Consider the following 23,017-nt stretch of genomic DNA (forward strand, 5'->3'; position numbering starts at 1 on the left):
AAAGTGAATGCACTGACTCAAAGCAACCCTTTCAAATTAAAAGACTCCAATCAGGACTACCAGCATTTGAAATATTAAGTTGACTAATAATGTTCATGTTTATTTTCCTTGAGTTTGTGTAATGTTTTACAGTAAAGTGCTGTCACTATGATTAAAATGGAAAACTATCAGGCTTGTGAAGTCGTTTAACCACGTTAAACTGGCATAAAGTACAATAAAGTAGAGCCTGTCTTTATTTAAGATGTTAAGGACTAAGATAATTCATACATCGACTGGATTAACGCCCAGTCCCTTTTTTAAAGTGCCCAACAGTTTCTTTTTAACTCTCACGGTAAATACTTGATGTAATCTGCAGGACTAATGATCCAGACGCGTTAATTAACCTCTCACTACATGGGAAAACCGCTCGGGGGAAACACAAACAAACTTCCTTACTGTCACTTTATCAAGTTGTGCAGCTTGCGCCTGTCTGGGGACCAACTGAGTGATTGTTCATGTGTCCGTGGAAGAAAAACGCCCCTCGGTGCGGAGCGGCGGATGGAGATCAGATCATTCCCAACTCGGGACCCGAAGTGACAACATCTCATGCTCGGAGTTCAGCGTTACTGTGTGTTTTTTAACTCTCTCTCTCTCTGTGGACCTTACTCAAGGATGAACTGAAATAGTTTTTGTATTTTCACTGTCGAAGAGGAAGACACATTATCGGATCTATGAAAAAACCCACGTGGATTTGTACAATCATTTTAAACCAGAAGGAATGCATATTTTGTCTGTCAAACTAACTTTCTTGTTGTCGCTGATAGGAGTAACACGAGGTGAGTGGCGGGGGAATCTCTCGGTGGTAGTTTCCTGCTTGAGAAAGTTGAGAGAAAAAAAATCACTTTTATGACTATTTAGTCTGTAAAATGTCCAAAGTGTGTGAATTGATCTTGATGCGCTCACTTTTTTGTGGTCTGAGGCTAAAGTGCAGAATTTTCCAAACTTTATTGCCGCCTGCAGGGTTCATCTGCTAATTAACAGTCATGATGTTTACTTTTTTTATTTCTTTTGCACCTGTTGGATTTAGCAAAACCTTTACGGTTTCACCTCTCCTGGATCAGTTTGCGCATTTTTGCTCTGCAGGCAGCTCTTGAGCACTTGCCCGGCAAACAATCAACTTTTTCTCACTAGTGTGTAAACGCATGCCTTTGCACTCTGGATTGGGAGCAGTGTGAGCGCGTTTGTGTGTTTTAATAATATCGCAAAGCTGTGTTATCCTCCGAGATGGCACAGTCTTTTTTTTAAATTAGGACAGCTAAACTACAACATGTGATTCACACTTAGATTTTACATTTATGGGGAGAAACAAACATATTTGGAAGCTGTTCTTTCTGCAACACCTGGAGGGATTGTTGTACAGGCAATAATCAGTGATTTGAGAGGAGTGTGAGGAAAGCACACAAGTATTAAAACTTTCTGTTTGCAGGTCTGAGATGCTCCAAACAGGCGGAGTCGTGTTTGAACCAGGGGAAATGTCAAACAACTCTAGATGGCAACGAAGAGTGCAAGTAAGTTCAACAACTGCATTTGCTTTTTTTAAGCCAAAGAATAATAAGAAACATCTGCACGGAAGAGATGTGGGATTGTGGAATCTATGAGATTTATTTTATTTTTCATTTTTATTGTTACTCTTCTGGGACGCAAATGGCCAGCGAGCTGAGACAGAAACTGAGTGGACATTGATGAGGACAGGGTTACTGCCACCACACTCTCTCCTCTGCAGCCAAACTCTCGCAGCCCTAAATCTTGTTTTTCTTTTCTTTCACGAAGCGACAGCTGGGTTTGCCAGAAGCTCGGCGACCATTGTTCTCCCCTACGATTAATTCTGTGTGACTAATCTGGGTGAGGCTTCCCAGAGAGACCCTCAGACCCTGTCCTCCTACAACCCCCCCCCCTCCTCTCTCCTGGGATTTGGTCCCCTCCTCAATGGCCCTCAGTGCTCTCTCTCTCTCTCTCAGTCCCCTGGACAGATGGCAGAGGCTGGAGGATTTTCTAAACTGCTTAAAATGGGCACGAGTTCTGCATTTTGTCTGCAGAGTTTTGTGTTTTGAGATGTTTTCACTTCAGATGCTCCGACAACATGCTCCCGCAACAATAGCCTTCATTGGCTCTATTTCCACCCTGGCATGAGCTGCATCAGCCAGTGTCACCTTACTGTCGCAAAGACCGGTGACCGCCGAGTGATTGGGCTGGCCAGGTCACAGCTTTGGGACTGAAAGACCTTGGCAGCCATCTTGGCCCTTTGCCACATCTTACTTTGGTCTTGTTGTGTATTCACCCCCACCCAATCCCACCCCACCTCCTCACTGGGCCACAAAGCAATCATTGTGCCCCTGCACTGTCTTCCCTCTCAGACGTCTCCAATTAAACATGGAGATGGGCATCGTCGTGGTTTTGAAAAGGTTTGAGCGGGCACACGAGGTTCAGCATGCCTTTGTGTGTTTCAGTGTTTTCTCCCTCATTGTGTTAGTTGTCACCACACCACCAGAAGGCCAAAAAAAATAAAGTTCAAAGGTTCTCTGAGGTCAGGCAGACTGTCTAAATAGACATAAAACAGACAATAAAACAGTAACTGCTTTCGATTCCATCTTTTCTGAAAGGTAGCTCTGGGCATTTGGTTTTTCTTGCATTTCTATTACAATATGTTATTCACAGTGATATGAAGTTAAGAAGAATTTTGTTAGGCTTTGTGCGTATAAATGTGTGTAGTTTCTCAATGTCAAGAGTAAATTTAATATTGTTAAAAGTAGAGATTTAGAGTGACATTTAAGGGCACCGTGAATTACTACACAGTCACTGTTGTACTAAGTCCTGTGTGCAAGCTTTAGAACTTGAAAAGAGATGAAAAATGCACAGAATCAATGCAGGATAAGCTGTTATATACTTGTAGACTTTCAGTTGCTAGTATTAGGCAGACCAAGTCACTGGATTTTTGCTACATGATGCAAGAAACGGCACTGCTGAACTCTTTTTTTTTTTTTAAAGCGAATTCTGCCTCTATCACAATATTTTGCTTTGCAGTCTCTCACTGATGAAATGCCAAAAGTCATTTTCTCAGCCTTTAAAAAGCTTCCCCAGAACCTTAAAACACAATATACAATCCTAAGTACTTATCAGGTTAATTGGCCAGTAAGCTGATCTTCAAAGTGAACCAGTGTAAGAGATTAACAAACCAGCTTCTTGCTTCACTCTACAGCTCCAAAACTCAGAGAGACGTTTACTGATGCTATCGCTCTTTTTACATGAACCTCATTCTCCAAGATTGATGACTTCCACAGTAAGTGGGTTGATCCAGCCAGTGCTTCAGCTCTTGTTAAAGCAGCACAGCTGGAAGTATCACGACACGAACAGCGAGAAATAATTGCAACCAGGTGGATCCTGTTTGAAGCTTAGTGTAAAAATAGGTGTAAGATGATGATTAATGTGCGCTTTTTTTAATCAGTTAAATGTTTACAACATTCTCAGCTCACAGATTGTGTTTTTCTTCTTCATGCTTGTCAGAATTACAGTCTGGGTTTCTCCTCAACTAATTAGCTGCCACTCTCGAACTCAAGTGCTATATCGAGGTCAAGTAAGTGGCATTGGATAGTTCAGTTTTATGTAGTTTGTCAAAGATGCCTACTTGACATGCCATGCCATAAATACCTCATCCTCGTATCTGGCTTGGCCCAGTGACATCCCAACTGAACTTTATCTCCGGAGAGCTTCGAGGAGGCCTCTCATTTACTGTGTAGGCTTGGCAGCAGCAGAAGGCAGTGACAGAGCTGAGCCAATCCAGACTAGGAAAAATAACTCACAGATTCCAGTGGCACAGTGGCCAGAATCAAAGCAGCTTGCAGCAGAGCTCCCTCTCTTTCCTGAGAGTTGAGAGATGTCAGGCTGGGACAGGGGCGAGGAAGGATGCTGCTGAGAGATCACATACTTTCACCGTTAGCTGGTCAAAGTGATGAAAAAACGCAGCTGAAAGCATGTTGATAGCAGCGTGAAGTGGTGAGCTGTTGCAAGGGTTTAAGTTTGCATAGTAGGTGAAGGATCGGAGTTTGGCCAGATGAATACTATAGACCCACTGTCATCTCTCGACTATAGCAGCATCCAATGCCTTTATTTACTTCAGCTACAGAAGGTAGCTGGCCCTTGTTTGAAGCTGCTTTCTAATTCCCTTTGTTTGGTCACTATTACTTACTCTGGCATTTAGGGGGACAAAAACCCTTTGTCCAGGTATTTAATTATGAAAAGTTTATAACTGTATCATACACAGAGGACCAAGTTCCAAGCACTGGGGCTTTAATACACTTTTTTTTCAAGCTAAGATCTAATCATAGCAACATGACATGATGCCTTGATATGGTTCATTTGCAACTTTCGATTGCATGCAACAGTCCTTGTGAGTAAACTAAGTTGGCCCACTTGTTGCTGAGATGCATCTGTGTGTTTGTTTGTTTCCAAAACTTAAGCTCTGCTCTCAATTTATGAGCTTGAAAGCGCTGTGCATAACGTTTTTCACTTTCAGCCTGCACACACTGAGCTGGTTGGAAATTCCCTGAAAAAAAATACGGGTAAAGTTGTTTATTTCTAATTTATCGTTAAGAACACACCTGCCTTCACACACCTGTGCTCCCAGCGACACTCAGTAGCCATATCTGCTCCTTTGATTCTTGAAAGGGGTTAACAAATTTAGGCTCTGAAAATGTGAGAAGTTTAATCCTGCTGTTAGGATCTGCTCATTTGTTGGCATTTTGAGCAAACGTTGCCTCAGATAACAGCCAGTCGTTAATTCCTTGCTGGTATGTGCAACTGCTACAGTATTAGATCCACCTTCAGTGAAAGTGAGCCCTTGTCTCTCCGGTTCTGGGCATTCTTCAATGGCACCTCTGTTCACTCCAGTCAGATGAGTCTATCTTAGCCTCCCCCGCATGCTCTCCACTCCCCCCTGCACCTCTATTCAGAGTCAGGAAGCAGAATCCAAGTGGCCTAAGGGAAGAAAAGGTGCCGTATCTGATCATATCATCACACAACGAGAAGCACATAGTGCGAGCCTTTTATATGGCCACTGCTGCCAGTGTTAGGTTCCCTTTGGCTCGAGTCCGCCTGGTGAGAGGAGAGCTCTGGCTGACTGAAGCGACTTGGTGGTGGGGAACCTCAGTGCCGAGGATTAGTGATATTTGAACCCCCCCTGTTTGGCATATGCCAAGACAAATCACATAAACTTTGATCATAGGCTAAGAGGACTGACAGTCAGCGTGTGTGTGTGTGTGTGTGTGAGAGAGAGAGAGAGAGAGAGACAAAGAAGCTTTGCACACTCCAAACCACACTTCCTCATTTCTTTTATTTTCCTTCCGGCAGACCACCTGTCTTTGGGTTATAGTATAACAACTAGGAGGAACACACACTCTCCCATACAGCAGCATGCTCCATAATACCCATGATTACTTGTGGTTTTGCCCATTCAGCTTCACATAGAAAAATGACTTTGTCTGCCAGGTGTGCTTTTAGCTTGCAGTCACACTCACAAACAGAATAATTAAGAGAGTGGAGTGTGATGCCTTTATCGTGAACCAGAGCAGTTTATAACAGCAGTAATGCTGATTGTAGGACTGATATTAGTGTCTGTTACATGGCAACAAAAAATAAAAAGTACAGATTTGCTCAACGGTTAAAAGTTTCAGCAGGAATCATAGTGTGCTAGGATTGTTTGGGAGTGGTCAGAATTTGCCTTTGATAGAAAGGTCTGCGCTCTCTGTGAGTGCACCAAATATAATGAAGTGATCAAATCTAATCTAACTTTGATTTTATTACATTGAAGCAGGGGGTTTTATTCAGTGGGGACACTGAAGGGAAGGTGTTGAGGTGAATTTCAATTGTATTAATTGGTGGAGATATTTCTAAAGCTCTAACACTGATACAATATTTAAAGATTAGAAATGTAATGCAAATAAATGTTAAAAAGTCACAGTATTACAACCAAATGTTCTGTATTTCCACCTCATGCCAACACAAAGCTGTAGAGCATGGACACATGACTTTTGGAGGCGTTCTTTGTGACTGCCACCAGGATCTCAGAAGTCCATCTTTTGGGTCCTGTGTGTTGTGTGGTGGAGCCTCTGTTGAGGACATCTTTGGGCTCCTTGTTGCTTTCCTCTCTGTTCCATGGTGGCAGGGTGGACTGCAGGTGCAGCCATTGTGGTTTACATCAGAGCATTGTATTGCAGTGATGAATTAACTTGCTTCAACCATCAGTAGGTTTAATCTTGGTGTTATCTTGTATGTATGTTTTGAAATAACAGAAGAAATGCTTCTTTTAAAGGTAGAAAACGCCTGATAATCATCATGTTTTGCTAGATGCCTTCAGTGTTTAAAATAACAGGACTGACATGAGAAACCTGGCAAACAAAGTAGTAAATAAGTAAGCCAAAGTGACAGCTTTCACTCTTAAATCAACCTGATAATCTGATAAGAAAGAGGCTGGGAAAACCTAAAAGAAACATGTATTAGTCCTTTTGAGCAGTAGAAACTTTCACTATTAAACATTGGCTGTTTGGAAGTTACAGTCATTTCACTTTGTTTTGTGGCTGTTAGCACACACACACAGGGTTGTCTTAACAGCCAACAGTTTAACAGCGATGTACATGTTGGACAATTTTTCATGCTCTGGCTCACCCTTGAAGTAACAACCTGAGGATCCTGTTGTGCTGTCAGTTACACCTTCAGACACCCGTGAAGCCCTTAAGTGGTTCCCAGCCTCGTAAAGTGGCAGTAGCAGAAGTCATTAGAGCTGCTATTACGCTCATGACATGCGCGCACACACACACACACACACACACACTGAGTGTTTTGTCCAAAGGGGAGCTTTTTCTTTCCCATGGGCTATACTGCTCCCAAATAAACAGGGTCTCTAATGAAGGCTGCCAGATGTGGGCTGGCCAGGTCAGCTCTCCTGTACGATTAGAGAGGGAGGAAAAGAAGGATGAATATAAAGAGAAGGCAAGAAGTGGAAGCACTTCCCCCTGTAATTTCTGTAGCCAGTTGGGATTTGATGGTAACTTTGGTTTCATTTCCACAACAAACAACAAGCCTGGTTTTTGTGCCAGGTTCGGTTTTAGTGAAGAGTTATTTATATTTGCGTGATTCAAGCCAAATGCATGTGTTAAAGAGGTGTTTGCTACTGTGCAGACTGCTGGGAAAACACAGGAGAGGAAGAAAGAGAGAGGTAAGTGTCGTGGAAAGGAGGGGAGAGTGCCCCTTCACCCCTGGGCAGTGCTACTAAAACAGATCCGATGAGACCAAAGGGGAGTTAGACCAGACATGAACCAAACAGCCAGGAAATGAGATAAGGTGGTGGGGAGACAGGAGAGATAAGGGGAGGGGGGAGAGAGAGGAACTACATCATTTGACTCCTAGACACAAGGTCAGTTAGTCAAACTTATAAGGGAGAAAGGAGAGGAGGAGGAGAAAAACAATTAGTTGAAGAAACTGGGAGAAATGTGACAGACCATTGTCTCGCATGTTTCACACATCAGGGGATCGTCCACTTCAGACATGTTCTCACCGCTGGAAATACAGGTGGCAGGACACATGACAGCCACTTGCTCCCTGTGAATACACCGGACAGGATATTGATTTGCTCTCGCATTTGCACAGCTGTACATCATGCAGGCATCTTTACTCGGAAGTCGACTGATTAAAGACAATCCATTTAAATCACTTTTGACTTTTTGTTGGTGCTTTTTTAATCAGACTAGTAAATTAGATACCAGGAACATCTCTAGATTAATGTCCAATCCAAGTGATTTAAACATTCGTGTTCTCACATGCACCTCTGTTGACTGGCATTCAAAATCTATAAGCCATAAAGAAGGTGGCTGAATGGGCTATTCCAACACTGTTAAAATCTATCATACCAACAAAGTCCTAGTTTTAGCTTCCAGTTTTTCCAGTTTCTTCCATGATAGTAAGTGAAATGTCTTTATGTGTTTGAAAATGTTACTGGAAAATGAGACGGGTGTTTTTAATACCCAGCAGATCAAGCGAAACAAAGAATTATCCTAAAAAAATCCTGATCAAGTTGCTAATGGAAATGGAACCAGACAGTGATCTGTTTCTCACAGAGCTTTACATGCCACAGTAATTGAATAAATACACAACCTAATTCACTAAGCTTCTCAAAGAGCACATAAAGCAAGGCCCATGCAGCTGCCAAAATCTCTTTGCTTATTCTAGGTTTTTATTTGTATACAGTGCACATGTGTAGCCTACATATTACATGCTCCCATCTGCGTGTGACCTCAGAAAGATGGCAGATGGCAGATTGGCTCGGCACTGAGGAAAACCCCTTTAGAGTGACGCCTGGCTGAGGGTCAGATGTCACCACAACATCTGCTGCAGGCTCGAGCCGCCGCCCGGCCCTGTTATGCATCCCATCAGTGGTGCAGACCTGTTGCCACGGGCTACAGCGGCAGCGACTGAAGAAGAGATGGCCCGGGAGTGAGCGCAGAGGAGAACAATGAGGGCTGCTGGGGAGGGATGACAGAAAAGATAATAACAGTATCGGCCTTACCGCGGAGATAATTCCACTGCTGTGCTGCAGTTACACGATACCTCCCAAACACCTGATATTTGCTCAGCTTCTGATTTGTGCTCCACTTTTCATGTCTTCTTTATTTACCTTTCTAGCAGCCCAGTTTATCGACTGCTGTTGAGATTATCCCGCTTCCCGGGCCGGGCAGATTTCACTTGTTGAAGCAGCTGCTTTGCTCTGTTTGTTTTGAACACAGCCAAGACTTGATAAAAGAGTCGTTGAATATCTTTTGTCTTACCCACCTTTTTTTATGTGTTTGGGCTCTTATCGAGGCAGTTAAAATTGATGCCCGTAAAAGCTGTTTTGTGCTGAGTGTGTACTTGACAGGCTATCGCCAAGTTAAAGAGCAAACTGTTAACATTCTTTGTCAAGCGTGTGCTACAGTTGACTTAATGCTAGCATCCCAGGCGGAGTGTGTTTGAATAGTGTGTCCACGTGCTTTGAGGTAAGGGTGCAAGGGGCTCTGTCTGTTTGTCTTTTAGACCTTGGTGTGAGATGCAGAGCTGTTTTTGTGAGGGCAGAAACCGGTTTCAAAAGCTAGTGCAAGTCTTTTCCAAGACCCATAAAGGGAAGCTGCCAGCAAGCCCCTATTGAGCTTTCTCAGGTTAAGAATCAGGACAGGAGGCTCTTTAGAGTAAACACCAGAAAATTCCTTCTGCCTCCTTTCTGCCTTTCTCTCCTTGAAAACCAAACCAAACCAGTTTCCTTTCTCTCAGACGTCTTTGTTTGTCCCAGTGCATGTCTGTGTGTCTCTGTCTATGTGCGTCTGTGTGTGTGTTTTGGATTTTTAGCTTTTCCTTTTGCCTTGTGCTTGGCCTCCAGCATTGCAGACCACAAAAAAAAAAGTTGCAGAGCAGCTTGGAGTATCTTGGATGAAACTTTTGGGAGGATGAGCATTAAGCAGATGCGAGTTATAAATCCGACTGTGCTGTCTTACAAATGAAAAGAAGGGGTTTTAGGAGAAAAGGGGTGAGAGAGAGGGTTTTGGAGGGAAAGAGAGTGCACAGAGGGGAGCGAGTGGATGCCAGCAGCCATACAGCTTTGAACAGAGGAAGTGAAAAAAAAAAAAGAAATCAGGAGTGAGCACATATAGTGGAAGGACAATTCAGAGAAAGATTTTTTTTTTTTTTTGGGGGGGGGGGGGAGAGAAAGAAGAGGAAAGAGGAGGTCTAACAGCTGAATACGCCCGGCCTGTGGTCAGCGCTGAATGGGGAGGAAAAACAATGGGCCCACTCATCCTTCGCTCTCCTTTCTATGCCTCTCTCACTCCTCATTTTTACTGCTAAGTATTTGTGGGAATGGTGGGGGGCATTCATTCAAATACCAACACTGTGAAAAAATGTCCAAATCAACATGTTATTTAACTTTGAGTCCTTAAATTTCCATTCTTTTGATTGCTATTTTACATTTTTACAGTATGTTAATAAATACCTCAAGCCAGAAACAACTAGTTTAAAAAGAATAGTGAATCACAACATAACGCATTTATTTTTGTGAGAGATGAGTGCCCTCATCTCTCTTAGTGTTTGAGGACAGTAGTCAGATGGGGTGCCATGGAAAGGAAGGAGGCTAAGTGTTGGGGATATGGGAGACAAGGGGTAAAAGGGAGGGGGGGGGGGGGATGACTGGCCGGGGTAGCAGCTGCTGTCTCCTCATTAGCATGCGCACCTGCTCCCTGCGGCCTTTTTCCAGCGAGCTCGTGTGGCGCCTCACGACCTCAGCACCCGCCACCGCTGGGGCTTAGCTGGACTGGCCTTCTAGCAGCCAAATTTTCTCTTGGCCAATTCCCCAACCCCAGACTCACTGCAACACACACATACTTCCACTGTCCCCTGTCGGGTTAAATAGAGATGCTCTATGTGGAAGAATGTCCATAGATTTTAATGTACAGCTGTTTTATCAGATTAACTCAGTGTTGCTGCTGCATAGACTGCTGAAATACTTTGTAACTACTAAATATGAATTTACTTTTTTTTTTTTAGAAGTTTTCAGTGTTGCTTATTTAAGTTTATTTGACATTTCATGACAGACTGAGCATTTCTCTTGGTTCAGATTGGAAAAACCCAGAGGTCATCAGGACAAGACACATTTTATGTGCATAAGTCAAGTCTAATGGCTCAGTCTGGTAATTCTCCTTAGCGTCAGACCAGGGTTTGCCTCTTTTCTAGGTGTGAAAGATTTATGTGTCTTTTACTGGCATTTGGAAACAATGTGTCCTGAAAAGTTGCCAACAATTTTACTGTAAGAGAAACGGCAGTATTTTCAGATCATTAATCAAAATGTTTTACAATGTTTTTTGACAGATTAGACGTTTTCCATCAAAGATATTGACTATGTGTCTTTGAGAGGACCTTGTAATTGACTAAATGATGGATATAATAACAAAGTGTCTCATTTGCACATTGTAAAGTAATTTGTGGAAAATTTGTGGGGGGGGTTTTGGGTTTTTTTTTTTATAATAGCTAGACATTTCACATTTCACTTCCTTTGAAAAGTAGGTCTTCAGAAAAGGCTTGGTTTACAACAGTTTATTGTGGAGTTTTTTTTACTCTTGGCTCTGTGTGATGTCAGTTACAGCAGATATACTTAATATGGTTATCTCAGGCACACAGCTCTGACTCAGACAGCACAGAAGCCCCACCCACTCTGTTCAAACCTTTTGTTCATGATACAAGCAGCCAATCAGAAGAAAGCTGGCTTCTTTCAAACAAATCACATTGACCTGGTGTGAATAAATAAGGATTATTTTTCACTGTGAATCACATAATGCTCTCTTCTAGAGTCCATGAATAAAAATATAGCGCTGGAACGAGTAGGTCTACTTTTATAAATGGCCTCAGACTAAATGACAAGCATGCAAGGTGCCACTCTTTGCTCTAGACATGGTGAAATGCCACCACTCACTGCTACTGTTTATGCAGTTGGCAGCCTAGCATGTCATGTTTTCTTTTCTTTGCCACAGTCCTAAAGCTGTCTAATCCCATGAGGGGGAGACCCTGTCTAAACACACGCCTGTCCCTGCACAGGGTCCACAGCTCGGCCCCACTTACACTAACATACACACAGGGTGGACGCCCTGGGAATGTTTGGGGACAGGGTCCTGTCAGCCCCTCAGTGCTAACAGACTGGCTGGCTCGGGTCAGGTATTTGAGAGCAATTTGGTTTTTTTTTTAATGTCTTTCATGCTTTGTGCACAATGGTTTTTGTGTGAGAACAAAACAAGAGAAAGAAAACTCTTGCTGGTCAGGCATGTGCATAAAAAAACTCCAACAGAGCAAAAAAACAAATCTGCATTTCAGGACATTCTCTGTGTAGTTTTCCACTACATGGGAATTCACTTTTCAGAAATCTTTCATGAATCTTGAGTGGTTGCACTGCAGTGTCTTTCACTTCATCCCCTGCCCATCCTCTTGTCTGATGCGTGAGCAAATCCTCTCTGGGGAAGACAGAATAACGAGCACTGAGGTGGTGGCACGGTGCTTTGAAGTTGCCATAATGTTGGCTTGCAGCTCAAACTGTGGCATAGATGCTGCCTTGTACACAGGATGAATGAGTGCTGACAAAAGGGTCAAAGTGAGCAGATTCCAGTCCTCAGAGCTGCTGAAGAGTGCCATGATGGCTGCTTTTCTCATACCTCCACTTTTGGGAAGGACGGATTAGGAACAAGATTTCCAAATACCACAGATTTTTCTTTTGTGCCCCTAGCCAACCAGCATTATTGACAATAGGATTGAATCTTTGAAATGCTGTGAACTGCTTGGATTTATGGGTCAGTTAGAGCAGCAAAAAGGACTGAGTATTAAACCTCAATCAGTTTTTGGTTAAGACAGAGTGTGTCTGTTAGATGTAAGTGGCTGGTTAAAACTAAAGAGTTTTCCATACCAAGAAATATGGCTTTACTTTACTTCCAGCCCACAAATCTGTGGATACGCAAGGAGCTGTGAAACATTCCTTCATGTAATCTTTCTGCCTGTGTGTATGCATGTGTAAAATAGTGATCACCGTCTGTCTTTGTGCGGGTATATGTATGTGTGTGTGGCCCTGTGTAAAATAGCGATCACCGTCTGTCTTTGTGCGGGTATATGTATGTGTGTGTGGCCCTGTGTAAAATAGTGATCACCGTCTGTCTTTGTGCGGGTATATGTATGTGTGTGTGGCCCTGTGTAAAATAGCGATCACCGTCTGTCTTTGTGCGAGTATGTGTATGTGTGTGTGGCCCTTTTGTTGAGCCGCGCGCATCCTCAGGGGACATGCTTTCAGCTCCTCTCATTGTAATTGTAAATGTGTGAATGTGCCTCTGTGATCAGCGGCTCTCTCTCTGGGAACTTGTTCGCTGGGGTCCGAGCAGCGTTTATGACTCAGAAACAACCTGTGAGAAACATCACAGGAGCTTGTCCCCCTCCCCTCGCTGCCCAGACCACTCTGTTTTATAGCTTCAAACACATTGTCCACAGGGGGTGACAGTAGAAAGACAAATGTCCCGTTTAAAGCATAGTTTCTCATTACTGGGAATGTGACGCATTCACCACTCTGTCTACAAAAAAACTAATACTGCTTCAATTCATATCACTAAAGGGAAAAAAGTGGGATTATACTACGTGTATATATATATATATATATATATATATATATATATATATATATACACTAGTGTACTATATGTATACTATGCATATTGAAATCTGCTAAACAGAAGTCCAATTAATAAATAAAAATCAATTAAATAAGAAACTGGCAGCTTTTAGTATATGAATTTGTCAGTTTTAGCTCTAGCACATTGGCTTGCTTTGGAAAGTAGTGTGCACATCCTCAGAAAAATGAAGAGTAAATGGTAAATAAAAATAAAGTATAATCCATAATAAAGTATAATCCAAACATCACCCTGATTTGCAGCTGAGAATCTCAGTTCTTATCATGGCTTTTATTAATACTTAAAGTATAAACCTCTTACATATTAAATTGTTTAAATATGACAAAATTATTATCTTTCTCATAAAGAAACTGACCTCTGACCTCCCTCATCTGCTGTTTCCAGGTGCCGTGATGGATTCCTAGGAAACAGGTGCCAGTTTCCTGATCCATGCACCCCTTCGCCATGTGAGAACGATGGCATGTGCCACCACACATTAAGCGAGAACAGTGTGGACTTCTTTTGCAGCTGCAGGCCAGGCTTCGTAGGCCTCCACTGCCAGATTGTCAATCCCTGCACCAGCATACTTTGTCGCAACGGAGGCACCTGTGCTTTGGACAATCTCCAGAGTTACAAGTGTCATTGTCCACCTGGATGGTTAGGTAAAATAAAACAGTGCTATGATATTGAACCAATGGTTGGTTGATGATAAATAAGATTGGAAACTAGATAACTGGATAACAAAAGTAACACTCTTTGTTTATGGGTCATTTTGAGGTTGTGAAATCCCAGAAATCTGTATCTAGCAATGTGTTTAATCTTTCACACAATATCTTTGTGCCTTCAGGTAAGCAGTGTGAACGAGCCGACCCCTGTACCTCTAATCCATGTGCCAACAGTGGACAGTGCTCCGTCATTGAATTCCAGTACATCTGCACCTGCACGCCCTTCTTCACTGGAATGACCTGCACACAGGATGTCAACGAGTGCGACATAAAGCCATCGCCCTGCAAGAACGGCGGGGTGTGCATCAACGAGGTCGGCAACTACCGATGTCAGTGCCCACCGGACTACATAGGCAAGCACTGTGAGAGCCGCTACTTCCCCTGCAACCCGTCACCCTGCCAAAATGGAGGCACCTGCATCCAGAAGGGAGAGACGAGTTACGAATGTTCCTGTGTGCCAGGTAACATTAAGCTGCATTAAAACACGTCTTAAATGATTTGATCATTTGCTGTACAATTGCTCTAAAGTGGGCCTCCTGTGCTTTTCTTCAGTCATGTAAATAAAGTGACTATGTTGAATACTGAGGTCAGCAAATTTTTTATTCTAGGCTTTTAATATTCAGGAGTTTCTTTTTAAAAAGGAATAAAATAAAGGTGTACTGTTTAAGAAGCTGTGGTAAGGTGGGGGATTGATCAGATCCATTAACGTTTGTGAAGTTAAAGCCACCATGACACCCCATTGAATCAAGGTTAGGTGATTCCTAAATATCAGCACTGCGAGTGGCTGATTAAGTGGTGATGTCATTTTAGGCTGGGCTGCTCCTGTGTGTGCTGTGCCCTGTGTGAGTGTGTGAGTGTATTTGTACTTTGTTGTGCACAGTGTGCGAACAAAGCAGAGCAGGAAAGCATCCGGGCTTATCGTAAGGAAATGGTCAAAGGACAACATCCTTTTCACATGATGGAGTGAAGCAGTTCTTGCTGGGACTCCAGCCCTGCCCTCCACCCTGTCACCTCCACACACACTGACTTCACCTTGTTTTTTTCTGTTTCCTTCCAATTCAGAAATTCACGCAAAGAATTTGTGTGGCAACTTTCCATCCCGTCTTACTGGCAGCCTCGTCTGTTCTTTGAAAAGCCTAAAGAGAAAATAATGTGTTGGTCTCTCAGTTTTTTTTAAAAGTTATTACATACATTAAAGTAATTAAAAGAAAACATCCATGTAAGTCAGGGTTGGGATCTTCTAGGGTAAAGTGACTAAATGAATTGATCATGTGTGATTGGCTGAGTCGATCGCCAGTTGGTATTTTGCAAATATTGTAAATATTTAGCCTGCAAAGCACAATTCAAAGCACACACTACTAGGAACTTGCAGAGGGAATTGTGTTTTTTTCACATACAGAAGCATGGTAATGGCTTCAGTCACACAGGCCTAGAGATCAGTTGCAGTCACAAACCCGCATGTCATGTTGGAAGGAAGACGCCAATTTGTCTGCAAGCACTCGCAAACTACTCATCAAGTGGTAGTTAAAGTGTGAAAAGTGTGATGCAGAGACCTTTTGATGTGTTTGTTGCTGCTTCAGGACACGACTTTTACTTTGAAGGCAAACTTTCTCCTCTTACAGTTTGCACCACACTATTAAAAATGTCACTACAGCTCAGAGACTAAATGGTGAATACTTGTGACCGAATAATTGCAACCATGGCAGTCTGTTAGCAACCAAACCAGTCACAAGGTTTTTTTGTGTAGCAACCTCCGGTTGGATCCTCCAGCAACCACTCCCTAGTATCTAGGCCGGTTTGACTGAGCCCTGAATGACAATAACAAATTTCCGACAATAAAATTCAGTTGAAATTTGAGCAACATTGCAGTGGAAGCTGCAGACATCTGCTTTTTTTATATATTAGCAGTGGTTTAGCTTGGTTTCAGAAGCTGACTGTAAGTCGTTACGTGTTGTACTGGTTTTGCTTTGCATTTTATTTTACCCAGGATGCCAGCTGTACAGTGCAGTGGCTGCTTGTTGTGTAACCGTATAGGAGAGTGGCAGGCTTACCACAGACCTCAAAATGGTAAAGCCTCGCTTTTCTTGGGAAGGAAAAGACAGTTGACCACATTTAACTGCAAGTTTCATTCCCTTTGTTGTAAATGGGACATTGTTGTTTTCAAACCAGGAGAAATGAGAAACTAAATATTTAAAGTCTCGTTAAAGACGGCACAGTTTATGCAACGTAAACCCACACTGAAGCAAATTAATGGAGAGACGTTTTTTCTTTTTTTGTTAATGTCAGGTTTTACGGGGAAAAACTGCAGCCAAAACATTGATGACTGTCCAAATCATGAATGCCAGAATGGAGGCACCTGTGTTGATGGAGTCAACACCTACAACTGCCAGTGTAAACCAGAATTTACAGGTCTGTATGTTGTTGCTTCACTGTATGAGTCCGTGAAGAAGCCTGTCTGGGGACATACACCCACTTATCCTGGTGCTTCCACTTCACAGGCCAGCTCTGTAGAGAGGACGTCGATGAGTGCCAGCTGATGCCCAACGCATGCCAAAATGGCGGCACATGCCACAACACCTATGGCAGTTACCAGTGCGTGTGCGTGAACGGCTGGACCGGGGACGACTGCAGCGAGAACATCGATGACTGCGCCAGTGCGGCCTGCCATCAAGGGTCCACCTGCCATGACCGGGTAGCTTCGTTCTATTGTGAATGCCCCCCCGGCCGCACAGGTTTGTGGAATTTCGATCTTAGTGCATGGCAGCAGAACTTCTGCTTCTTAAGTTAAATACAACTGTTGTGCGAACTTAATCTGACACAAACTGTGTGAGCTAACCCAGTAAAACTGAAATTGATTGAAATCACTGGATATATAATGAAGTCCTTCTTATTTTTGTCCTCTGCACCAGGTCTGCTCTGCCAGCTGGATGATGCCTGCATGAGCAACCCATGCCAAAAGGGCTCCAACTGTGACACCAACCCCGTCACGGGAAATCATTTTTGTACCTGCCCCTCGGGATATGTTGGAGCTTCCTGTGATCAGGACATTGATGAATGCTCACTGGGTAAAACTCATCTTTTGCACACTGTCAGACATATTTCAACATCAGTATTCAGAGTTTAGCTTTACCACTGTCACGAAAACTTCAATTACCACACATTGGTTTGTAATTCCTTTATACAAGCTAAAATACAAGGTCATTCTTTTGCCCTATTATGGGTACTTTGGTACCCATAATTGTACCCCTAATTGCAGTAAATAACCCCCTCTGGGGTATTATTGCTGTAATCCCGCAGTTGAGGCTTTTGGTTTGGCTTTGTCAAACAACACTGAGCCACTCAACGTCCTATAATGTCTTTTATAGTGAAATTGCTGCTTTTCACATCCTTATGGACACACCAACCTGCTAAAGGAAGTGAAATTAAAGCCTGGATCTTTTTAAACAGGTTCCAATCCGTGTGAGCATGCGGGGAAGTGTATCAATACCAGGGGCTCATTCCAGTGTAAGTGTCAGCGGGGCTTTGTGGGACCACGGTGTGAGCTGGACATCAACGAGTGCATGTCGAACCCATGTTTGAACGAGGCTACATGCCTGGACCAAATAGGAAAATTCCAGTGTATTTGCATGCCAGGTAAGATGTCTGGTTATATGGAGAAGCTACTTTTTCAGTCACATTCCCACAGGGTGCACTCTGGAACGCTCTGCTGTGCACATTTGTAAAGTCCTTTGAGGGAAATGTGTCCCATATGAATACATTTAACTTGAATTTTGTTTGTTTTGGTTAATTTCACCAAATGCAGCAAATCATATGCACTAAACAAGTCTCCTATAATCAAAAATAGGTTTTGCTTTGAACTTTAAGTAGTTCAGCTCTCACAGACCGAGCCACACTTTGAATTCAAGTGTTTTCAGTCCCATTGCTGCAAGCCCCCCACCTAGCCAGGCAGTCTGTCTTTGCAAAAGTGTGTGGAAAAAATGGATCTTTTTAAAGAACTCACTGAATGTGTGAAAGAAACTGTACTGTAATAGGATGAAGTCTTTGAAACAAGTAAATTTATGATATTTCTTCTGTAAGTGGTATTTATGCAGAACGGAAGCACAAAGTGTCAGACCATGTAAAGTTACAGAAGGCTAAAGTTACACAGTCATCATCAACTACAAAAAACTGCAGCAGGAGCTTTGTGGCTGAGCAGCTCATGTAGGTGTGATGTTGAGGTTGCCCTGTGTGTGTGTATTTTTACTTTTGCATGTCACGTAATTTGCTGTGTTCATGGGAGTTAAGAATAATAGTAGAATAACTAATTGGACAAGTAAAGTCAACAAATAAAACCCATGTGAATGACTTAGGATTCCTTTCAGAATGGGTTTGTTTTGAAGTTTAGAAATTGTTAGCTGATTAATTAATGAAATTTCTTTTTACATATTCTGAAATGTGAAGATTTGCAGTTTTGACTCTTTAGACTGAGTTATATTTAATTTTGGGGCTGATGGTCAGACTTTCAGCTCGACGACATCATCGTGGATTCTGATTGAATTTGTGTGATTTTCAAGATTTTATTAAAATGCAGCAAACAAGAAAATAGAGCTGAATTGTGTGATCAACAGCAAACTTAATATTAAAGTCACATTCAGAGGAAAAGTTACAAATATATTTTACTAAAGTATTTTCAGTTCATTGCAGTTTTACATGACATCACCTTTAGCTTAACATAAATTGGGGTCAGTTTTATAAACTAACAACTTAATAAAATAAAACAATATTTAGTTATATTCCTCAGTACTTTGTATCATTTAAACCCAGTATGTAGCGGTATATTTCTGCAGTGTGAAAGTGCTTCTAACTGTGTGTCTCCGATCAAATCTCCCTCACGGTCCTCCCTTGCTAATTGGCCAGGCTACGAGGGGGAGTTCTGCCAAATCGATACGAACGAGTGCGCCAGCAGCCCCTGCCTGAACAACGGCGAGTGTATCGACAAGACCAACGCCTTCCACTGCCAGTGCCCCACAGGTGAGGCTGCCGTACCGCTGTGGAGGGGGGAGGAGGGAGAGGGCGTGGGGCCAGGGGGCACAGAGGCTGATCTTGCTCTGTCTCGCTCTCTTCTCCTCTCAAACACAAACACACACACACACAAACACTGATCTGGACGGGCACTAATCCCAGCCCTGAGGCGAGCTTATGCTGGCCCGGGTAGCCCCGCACATACGCAGCAGTTGAGGAGAAGCGGTAAAAGAAAATCTATAAGGAAAGGCTTGAGGAAGTTTGAAGTTTTTGAACAAGTTTGTTATCCTTTTTATCAAGTCTGATGATCGAGCAGAAACTAAGCAAGGCTTGTGATTGCAACTGAGAACAAGAGAGAGCTAATAAGAGAAGGCAGAGCTGCTGCCACAGTCTGTAAAGTGACATTTTCTGTGTTGTGGTTGTAAATGAGGTAGTTCTTCAGCCTATTTTGAGGTATGTGGGTGTTTTCAAAACTCATACAGGAGCTTCACTGTTTGTACATGAGGTATTGATGTTTTGTTCAGGAGCAAAGGAATGCAACTTCTGAATATTGGATAGAAAAAAAGATAGAAGAGAAAGGAAGGATCTATAGACTCCCCAAATGTGTTTTTGTTTTGCATTCTTTCACTGGGATCATTGAGGTGGAAGTGATTTTTTTTTCTTCTTCTTTTTTGGAAAAGGAAAATAGCAGAGCTCAGAGTTGGGTGGATCAAAGGCAGTCTGGGTGGAGGAGAAAGATTCCTCCTGTTGAGAGAAAAAGAAAGGAAGAAGGAAAAGCAGAAAGAAAAAAAAGACATCCACAACAAGAAAGCTTTGGAATTAATAGAGAGAGGGGGCTACAAGAGTGAACACAAGAGCTTAGCGCCTAAGAAAACTCGTTGTGTGTGACAGTGAGCGAGGGCTGTGTGAGGAAGCAGCACAAAGTGGTGGTGGTGGAAGTGTTTTTTGGGAGGGTGTGTGGAGAAGTGGGTAGTGTTGAGATGCACGGACCGTTATGCCAAAGCAGGAAGGGTAGAAGGGGGGGAGGGGTTTTAACCGCTCTAGTTGAGATGTAAATTTGTCCCTGTTGCGAGCCAGGCCCAAGGCGAGGGTCCCCCTTTTCATTTCTGTACATGGAATAGCCATGGAAACCCTGCTGAGAGCCATTGAAATGTCTGATTCCAGCAGTCTGGGGATAAATCCCGCTTTGGCTGCTGAGGTGTGCGATGTGCACGGCCCTGTGCGTGGTTGCATCTCCGCTTTATCCTTTGTGTGTGTGCATACTTATGCATCTGGGAAAGAAAATCTTTTCATTAATGTCAGGAGTGCTGTTGGAGAACAGAACAGTCACATTCCTGTTAAGAAACATGCAGTTTGTACCAAGGACTGTTGTTGCTGCTGTAAACTCACAGTCCCTATCAGACTGCAAACTGTCTTGATTTATAGCACTTTTCAACACTAAAAGCACAAGTAATGCCAAAAATAACAACAACATCTCACATAAAACACCCTTTTGTACAGTTCAAATCTTTACATACATACAGCAGAAAATATCCACTTGGTATTGTGCTGTTTTTTAATAACCTTGGAAATTTTGAAATAATAGCTTTAAGAGTTAATTCACACTTTTCTTTTTTCACAGATCTGTGTCAAGCTTTGAAAAAAGTAAAAAATAATATTTTGCTTGCCATGCTATAAAAAATCCCATTGACTACTTGGAAATTTTAGCCTAAATTATTCTTTAAATGTATGTTTTAAAGGCCACTTAAGTAGACTCTCAGCCTTAATTCATATAAGTTATATCATATAAGTAGCACAAAATAAAAGCTGGAGTGTCTAGTTTTCTAATTTTTAAAGTAGCATCAGCTTTAATCTGCTATCGACATAGTTTTGGACTGCATTGTTCTGAAAACTTTGTTGGCAGTGTCTACATTTTAGTCATCACTTCATCCGTCTGATTGCAGCCAGTTTGGGGAAGTATAAATGCTTCTAGCAGAGTCCAGTGGGAGAAATCAGCTTGCAGCTCTCCACACAAATACTTCCTCACTGGATTATCTACAACTGGTCTTTCTTTAGCTTTAAGCACCTGTATGTTCCTGTGATGTTGTGGTGATGGGGTGGGAGGGAAGTAGAACTTTTTATCTCTTCATCAGAGAACACCCTATTAGTCTTTGAGCTGTGACAAACAGGAGACGAGGAGGAAATATCTGAGAATAAGTCCAGGAAAAACAAGAAAGCCTACTGGTTGATTTTGAATGAACAACACTTTGAATACCGGAGGTTCAAAGGTCAAGCTAGCTCTTTTTGGAGGCGGGCAGGGAGTAGAGGGGGTAGTGGGGAAGGGGTGAAAGTAAGACAGGAGAATATGCATTGTGATGGAAAGGTTTTGGGGGACAAAGAAGGCAACAGGCTCAGTTTGGTGCTGCTTTGAGCAGACAGGAGGGCCTTTGTCTTTCACCCCTTGGTCAGGAGGCCTCCTAACTTTCATTCTTTCCTCATTTCTCTCCCTCTCTCCCTCCCTCCCCTATTTTAAATGAACCGATTCCCCCACTAGCTCCTCTCCCTTTGCCTCTGCTCTGAAAAGAAGTGAAAGGAGAAAATGGGGAGCTCGTAGTGCTTCACAGTTGTTAATTAACATGCAGATTTCTGATTCGCTAAGAGCTCTTATAACATAGGCTCAGGATTATGAGTGTGGCTGGTTTAAAATGAGATGTCTGTACACACACACGCACTCATTCACACACACACACATGCGCACAATAACAGCTTTTTGTTGTTTTTCCAGGCTTCAGTGGGAACCTCTGCCAGATAGACATTGATGAGTGTGCCAGCACGCCGTGCAAAAATGGCGCCAAATGCACAGATGGACCCAACAAATATACCTGCGAGTGCACTGAAGGTATTCACGCTTAACATAAATTATAATAATTGTAAAAGGAGCCAAGACCTTTAAAATATAACAACATTTCACAAATTAATGTGTCAGTTAAAACAGACATCAACTCTTTTTCCTAGGTTACACTGGGAAGCACTGTGAGACAGACATAAACGAATGTTACTCCGACCCTTGCCACTATGGCTCCTGCATTGATGGCCTGGCCTCGTTCAGCTGCCAGTGCAAGCCCGGGTTCACCGGTCGGCTTTGTGAGACCAACATCAATGAGTGTCTGAGCCAGCCGTGCAGGTACGGAGGCACCTGCCAGGACAGGGAGAACAGCTATATCTGCGTCTGTCCCAAGGGAACAACAGGTAAGGATCACACGCAGGAGATACAAGCGTAACATTTTACCCCTCAGCCATAAAAAGGCTGATGAGATATTGTTGTCACTCCACTGGCAGCATGGACACTCAAGTTTGTGAATACAATAACGTGAAAACAAGGCAACGTAGGATTGATAGCACAGCTGCATCTACTAAAAATCTTGGATGAGTTTGAATCTCAGTGACCTGAATCTTAAGGTCAAGTTTTCTAAAAATCTTGTGAATGCAAAAACTCAAGAAGGAAGTCACCTAGGATTTTCACATTTATACCATAAATGTTGGGCACCAGTATTTTTTTTTAATCTAAAAAACAACTTTCTTCCAGGAATCAACTGTGAAACCAACATCGATGACTGCAAGAGCAATCCCTGTGATTACGGGACCTGCAATGACAAGATCAATGGCTACGAGTGCGCCTGTGAACCTGGCTACACTGGTAAACTGGAGTTCATAGTTCTATTGATTTCAATATAGGAAACAGGAAACAGGAAGTTGTGATTCAGATCATGGTTGCAAGAAGGAACACAGTAGTTTTGAAATAACTCTAATGAATCTTAGAGTTTGATTGTTGACTGCATGTTAAAACATCAGATTTAAAGAAAGAAAACAAATACTGCAAATCAAGCAGTATGAGCCTTAGACATTAGCTTCAGTACTCTGATGTTAACATGTAGGCTCTTGTTTGTATTTTCATACAATTGTAGTCACTGCAGTAAATACGATCCAAGGTAGATATGATACAAGATGCCTTTGTATCATAGCATCTGTCACAGATATGGATAACATCCAGAAGAAATGTGCATTTAT

At 42.6% G+C, this 23,017-nt stretch overlaps 1 protein-coding gene across 1 annotated transcript in view; it reads left to right on the forward strand.

Moving 5' to 3' along the window:
• Nucleotides 1-567: 567 nt before the first annotated feature.
• Nucleotides 568-23,017, forward strand: part of notch1b (notch receptor 1b) — a 43,150-nt gene continuing 20,700 nt past the window's right edge. The window contains exons 1-12 of the mRNA XM_085476147.1: nucleotides 568-815; nucleotides 1,466-1,547; nucleotides 13,650-13,906; nucleotides 14,092-14,430; nucleotides 16,256-16,378; nucleotides 16,468-16,701; nucleotides 16,879-17,034; nucleotides 17,417-17,602; nucleotides 18,866-18,979; nucleotides 21,735-21,848; nucleotides 21,965-22,198; nucleotides 22,536-22,646. Of these exons, the coding sequence (XP_085332273.1) occupies nucleotides 758-815; nucleotides 1,466-1,547; nucleotides 13,650-13,906; nucleotides 14,092-14,430; nucleotides 16,256-16,378; nucleotides 16,468-16,701; nucleotides 16,879-17,034; nucleotides 17,417-17,602; nucleotides 18,866-18,979; nucleotides 21,735-21,848; nucleotides 21,965-22,198; nucleotides 22,536-22,646 (2,008 nt within the window). The 5' untranslated portion in view covers nucleotides 568-757. The remainder of the gene's footprint in view (nucleotides 816-1,465; nucleotides 1,548-13,649; nucleotides 13,907-14,091; nucleotides 14,431-16,255; nucleotides 16,379-16,467; nucleotides 16,702-16,878; nucleotides 17,035-17,416; nucleotides 17,603-18,865; nucleotides 18,980-21,734; nucleotides 21,849-21,964; nucleotides 22,199-22,535; nucleotides 22,647-23,017) is intronic.

The sequence above is a fragment of the Copadichromis virginalis genome, linkage group LG12 (genome assembly GCF_057382275.1).
Source record: "Copadichromis virginalis isolate Kocher_CV1m ecotype Utaka linkage group LG12, C_Virginalis_male_GT1.1, whole genome shotgun sequence".
NCBI classification, from domain to species: Eukaryota; Metazoa; Chordata; class Actinopteri; order Cichliformes; family Cichlidae; genus Copadichromis; species Copadichromis virginalis.